Here is a 5,000-nt window from a genome sequence, read left to right on the forward strand (position 1 = left end):
CAAGAAATGCTGACACGTTGGATGATCTTTTAACTGGCTTAATGATAACATTAATTTCAGGCAGACACACATGAGTGAATGCAAGGCATACTTGGTCAACAGCCATACATGTCACACTGACGGTGACCGTATAAACAACTTTAACACTGCCACTGAACTTTGGTGTGTGATGGCGTTTTAAAGGAGACTCACCTCGACCTCGACGCTGCGCGTACGCAGCTTGTCGCAGCGGTCTTTGTTCTCCTTCTCCAGCACGGCGGTCTTTGCTGTGATTTCCTTCAGCCGCGCCCTCAGGCTGACTATTTCCTTGAGCTTGTGGCTGACGTCCTCCTGGCAGTCTCGCAGCTGCTGCTTCAGCAAGGAGATCTCTCCTGCTTTCTGGCACACCTGCACCGGGACACACATGTTTGTCAACACGCTGCACGGGCGTCCTCGGACGTGCCCGACGGGGAGATCCGTTCAAAATAGTTCATCTTAGCATATTCCGTGTTATCTAAAGATATTGGAGCTTTGACTGTTGGCCGATACTGATTTTGATCCGATACGATATCAGCGTGAGTCACACATACTTTTGATCATTTTGCATTGCGGAAAGTGACATTACTCAGAGAACAACAATGCTAACATAAATTCCGGACCATAAGTCGCAACTTTTTTCCGGCTTATAAAATGCTGCGGCGAAATACGGATTTTTCAACACTGGCGGCCGTAACGTTTTCATTTTTCAAAAAATACCATCAACTACACTGAATAGTTGTGTTATTGTTTGTGCTGTGGCGCTCACTGCATGTGGTGCACTGCCTCTTCTGTTTAGACTGAGCCTTCAACTGGAAGTACAAGTGCCGTTCCGTCTTCTAGTCGTCCGTAGAGTTAAAGTTAAAAGTACCAATGGTTGTCACACACACACACTAGGTCTGGTGAGATTATCCTCTGCATTTGACCCATCACCCTCACCCCCTGGGAGGTGAGGGGAGCAGTGAGCAGCAGCGGTGGCCGCGCCCGGGAATCATTTTGGTGATTTAACCCCCTTGATGCTGAGTACCAAGCAGGGAGATAATGGGTCCCATTATCGCCGGGGTTTGAACTCACGACCTACCGATCTCACTCTAACCACAAGATCCCTCTCTCGGCTCACTCCAAGCAACGTTTGTAAGTTTTACAATATAACTAAAACAATTCTGACCTACTAAACCGTCCCAGCCCTGTTCCGTCTTCTAGCCATTTATAGCGTTCTACTCATATGGATTCTTCGTTCATCACTCCAAGCAACGTTTGTAAGTTTTACAATACAACTAAAACAATTTTTACTTACTAAACCGTCCCAGCCCTGTTCCGTCTTCTAGCCCAGTGTTTTTCAACCACTGTGCCACGGCGCACACTGAGATACAGTCTGGTGTGCCGTGGGAGATTATCTAATTACACATATTTGGGTTAAAAACATTTTTTGCAAACCAGTAATAATAGTCTGCAAATGATGTGTTGTTGTTGAGTGTCGGTGCTGTCCAGAGCTCGGCAGAGTAACCGTGTAATACTCTTCCATATCAGTAGGTGGCAGCCGGTAGCTAATTGCTTTGTAAAGGCAGGTAAAAAGGTGTCTTATGCTTAAACCAAAAATAAACAAAAGGTGAGTGCCGCTAAGAAAAGGAATTGAAGCTTAGAGAAGGCTATGCAGAACGAAAGTAAAACTGAACTGGCTACAAAGTAAACAAAAACAGAATGCTGGACGACAGCAAAGACTTACTGTGGAGCAATGACGGCGTCCACAATGTACATCCGAACATGACATGACTATCAACAATGTCCCCACAAAGAAGGATAAAAACAACTGAAATATTCTTGATTGCTAAAACAAAGTAGATGTGGGAAATATAAGACATGAAACTGCTACAAGAAAATACCAAAAAAAGAGAAAAATCCACCAAAATAGGAGCGCAAGACAAGAACTAAAACACTACACACAGGAAAACAGCAAAAAACTCCAAATAAGTCAGGGGGTGATGTGACAAGTCATGACAGTACACCTACTTTGAGACAAGAGCTATAGTGATGCATGCTTGGTTATGGTTTAAAGTCATATCCAACAATTGCGACAACAACTTTTTACTGTTAACTGAGTTTATGATTTCTGCTGGTGGTGTGCCTCCGGATTTTTTCAACGCAAAAAATGTGCCTTGGCTCAAAAAAGGTTGAAAAACACTGTTATAGCCATCCATAGCGGTTCTACTCGTATGGGTTCTTCGTTCATCACTCCAAGCAACGTTTGTAAGTTTTACAATATAACTAAAACAATTCTTAATCACTAAACCGTCCCAGCCCTGTTCCGTCTTCTGCAATCCATAGCGTTCTACTCTTATGGATTCTTCGTTCGTCACTCCAAGCAACGTTTGTAAGTTTTACAATGTAACTAAAACAATTCTTACGCACTAAACCGTCCCATGCGTGATGTCTGTCGGAATGTTTTCATGCATATTTGTACGTGCTACCGTAAAGTAATGAAGCTAGCGTCGTTTGCATGAGCTAATTTGCTAACATTTTTACCAGTGTCTGTGTTAGTATTATTAACTTACAAGGACCTTCTTTTTTCTATCGTTTCAGTTTCGTAAATTCACCTAAACGTCATCGTGGAGTTATTGAGTCTGTTTCGCTGATTGGAGAGCTAACTTCCGCAGCCAGTGTGGTCCATGACGATGACTTCTATTTTGTTTGATGCGCCGTTTTACTGCCGTTTTACAGACACTGTTTGGAAACAATTAAAGTATGTAAATAAACAACAATACCAAAAATTATTTTATTAAAAAAAACAAGCAAAAACACTGACAGTTTTATTATTTATGCTATGGTGCCATCTTTTGGACAAATACGCTCACTGCAGGTGCTGCAATGTCCTTCCATTTATCGGTAGTGCTTCTTATTTTTATGGATTCTTCATTCTTTACTCCACGCGATGTTTGTAAGTTTTACAATATAACTACAACAATTCTTACTTGCTAAACCGTCCCATGTGTGATGTCTGTCGGAGTGTTGTCATGCATATTTGTACGTGCTATCATAATGTAATGAAGCTTGCGTCGTTAACATTGGCTAGTATGCTAACACATCTACAAGTGTCTGTGTTAGTATTATTAACTTACAACAAACGGCATTCTTTTTGTATTGATTCAGTTTTGTCACCGTGGCGTTATTGAGTCTGTTTAGCTGATTAGAGAGCAAGCGAGTGTGGACCATGATGATGGCTTCTGTTTTGTTTGAGCATCCGTTTTACTGCTGTGTTGCAGACACCGTTTGGAAACAATTAAGGTATGAAAATACATATTTACATAATATTTCTATGTAAATAACTAATTTCACAACGTTTATATCTGCGGTTTATAGTCCGGAGCGACTAATATATGGAAAATGCATTTTTATTCTATAATTTTGTGGGTGCAGCTTATATCCCAGTGCGCTCTACAGTCCGGAAAATACGGTAGTTTATTGAACACTGCGTGTCACTTGTAGAGCGTACTGTAGACAGGAATGTTTTCATGACTCATTTTTCTCACAAATGTCACCCACCTCCCACTGAGTCTCCTCCAGAGTTGGAGCGAGCTGCGTCCTCTCCTCCTCGTAGGACCTCAGTCTCCGGTCGACGAGATCCCTCTCTCGGCTCAGCTTTGCCCGATCCTCCTTGAGCCTCTGGTTTTCTGCCTGCATCATAAGCAAACCTTGTTCATCCAGTGAGCCACGGTTAGGACGGCATATTTGAGAGGAAGCAGGGCTGACCTGGAGCCGGCTGACTTGCAGCTGCAGAGCTTGTTGGCTTTTTGCGACCGCCTGAGAGGCTTGCTGTAACGTGGAGGAGCAGTGTTGGTTTAAGTCCTCCGTCTCGTCAGCGCAATACTGTAGTCCCTCCTCGACCAGCCGGCAGGTGGCTGCTTCCTTCGCCTCACAGCTGACCTGTTGTCAGGGGAAGACATCTCAGTGAGGGCCAGCTCTCAATAATAGGCCAGAATTAGCGGAGACATACACTATATTGCCAAAAGTATTTGGCCACCCATCCAAATGATGAGAATCAGGTGTCCTAATCACTTGGCCCGGCCACAGGTGTATAAAATCAAGCATTTAGGCATGGAGACTGTTTCTACAAACATTTGTGAAAGAATGGGCCACTCTCAGTGATTTCCAGCGTGGAGCTGTCATAGGATGCCACCTGTGCAACAAATCCAGTCGTGAAATGTCCTCGCTCCTAAATATTCCAAAGTCAACTGTTGATGCAGTGGTGTAAAGCAGTGGTCTCTAACCTTTTTGTAACTGCGGAGTGGTCAACACTTGAAAATGTGTCCCACGGACCGGGGGATGGGGGGTGGGGATTAAAAAAAAAAAAAATGTTGTCATAAAAAAATACAACCATGTGTGCTTACGGACTGTACCCCTGCAGACTGTATTGATTATATTGATATATAATGTAGGAACCAGAATATTAATAACGGAAAGAAACAACCCTTTTGTGTGAATGAGTGTGAATGAGTGTAAATGGGGGAGGGAGGTTTTTTGGGTTGGTGCACTAATTGTGTATCTTGTGTTTTTATGTTGATTTAATTAAAAATAAAAATTACAATTTTTTTTATTTTTTTTTATTTCGGCCCGGTGGTTGGGGACCATTGGTGTAAAGCACGTCACCACTGGACTCTAGAGCAGTAGAGACGCCTTCTCTGGAGTGATGAATCACGCTTTTCCATCTGGCAATCTGATGGACCAGTCTGGGTTTGGAGGTTGCCAGGAGAACGGTACATTTTGGACTGCATTGTGCCGAATGTGTGAAATTTGGTAAAGGAGGAATTATGGTGTGGTGTTGTTTTTCAGGAGTTGGGCTTGGCCCCTTAGTTCCAGTAAAAGGAAATTTGAATGCTCCAGGATACCAAAACAATTCCATGCTCCCAACCTTATGGGAACAGTTTGGAGCGGGCCCCTTCCTCTTCCAACATAACTGTCCACCAGTGCACAAAGCAAGGTCCATAAAG

At 43.2% G+C, this 5,000-nt stretch overlaps 1 protein-coding gene across 3 annotated transcripts in view; it reads right to left on the bottom strand.

Moving 5' to 3' along the window:
• lzts1 (leucine zipper, putative tumor suppressor 1) overlaps positions 1-5,000 on the bottom strand; it is a 144,067-nt gene that overhangs the window by 2,937 nt on the left and 136,130 nt on the right. For all 3 annotated transcript variants that reach the window (XM_061980550.1, XM_061980549.2, XM_061980548.1), the window contains exons 6-8: positions 3,763-3,936; positions 3,556-3,687; positions 193-387 (exon numbers count right to left, since the gene is read on the bottom strand). In XM_061980550.1, coding sequence (XP_061836534.1) covers positions 193-387; positions 3,556-3,687; positions 3,763-3,936 — 501 coding nt within the window. The remainder of the gene's footprint in view (positions 1-192; positions 388-3,555; positions 3,688-3,762; positions 3,937-5,000) is intronic.

This window comes from Nerophis lumbriciformis, linkage group LG20 (genome assembly GCF_033978685.3).
Source record: "Nerophis lumbriciformis linkage group LG20, RoL_Nlum_v2.1, whole genome shotgun sequence".
Lineage (NCBI taxonomy): Eukaryota > Metazoa > Chordata > Actinopteri > Syngnathiformes > Syngnathidae > Nerophis > Nerophis lumbriciformis.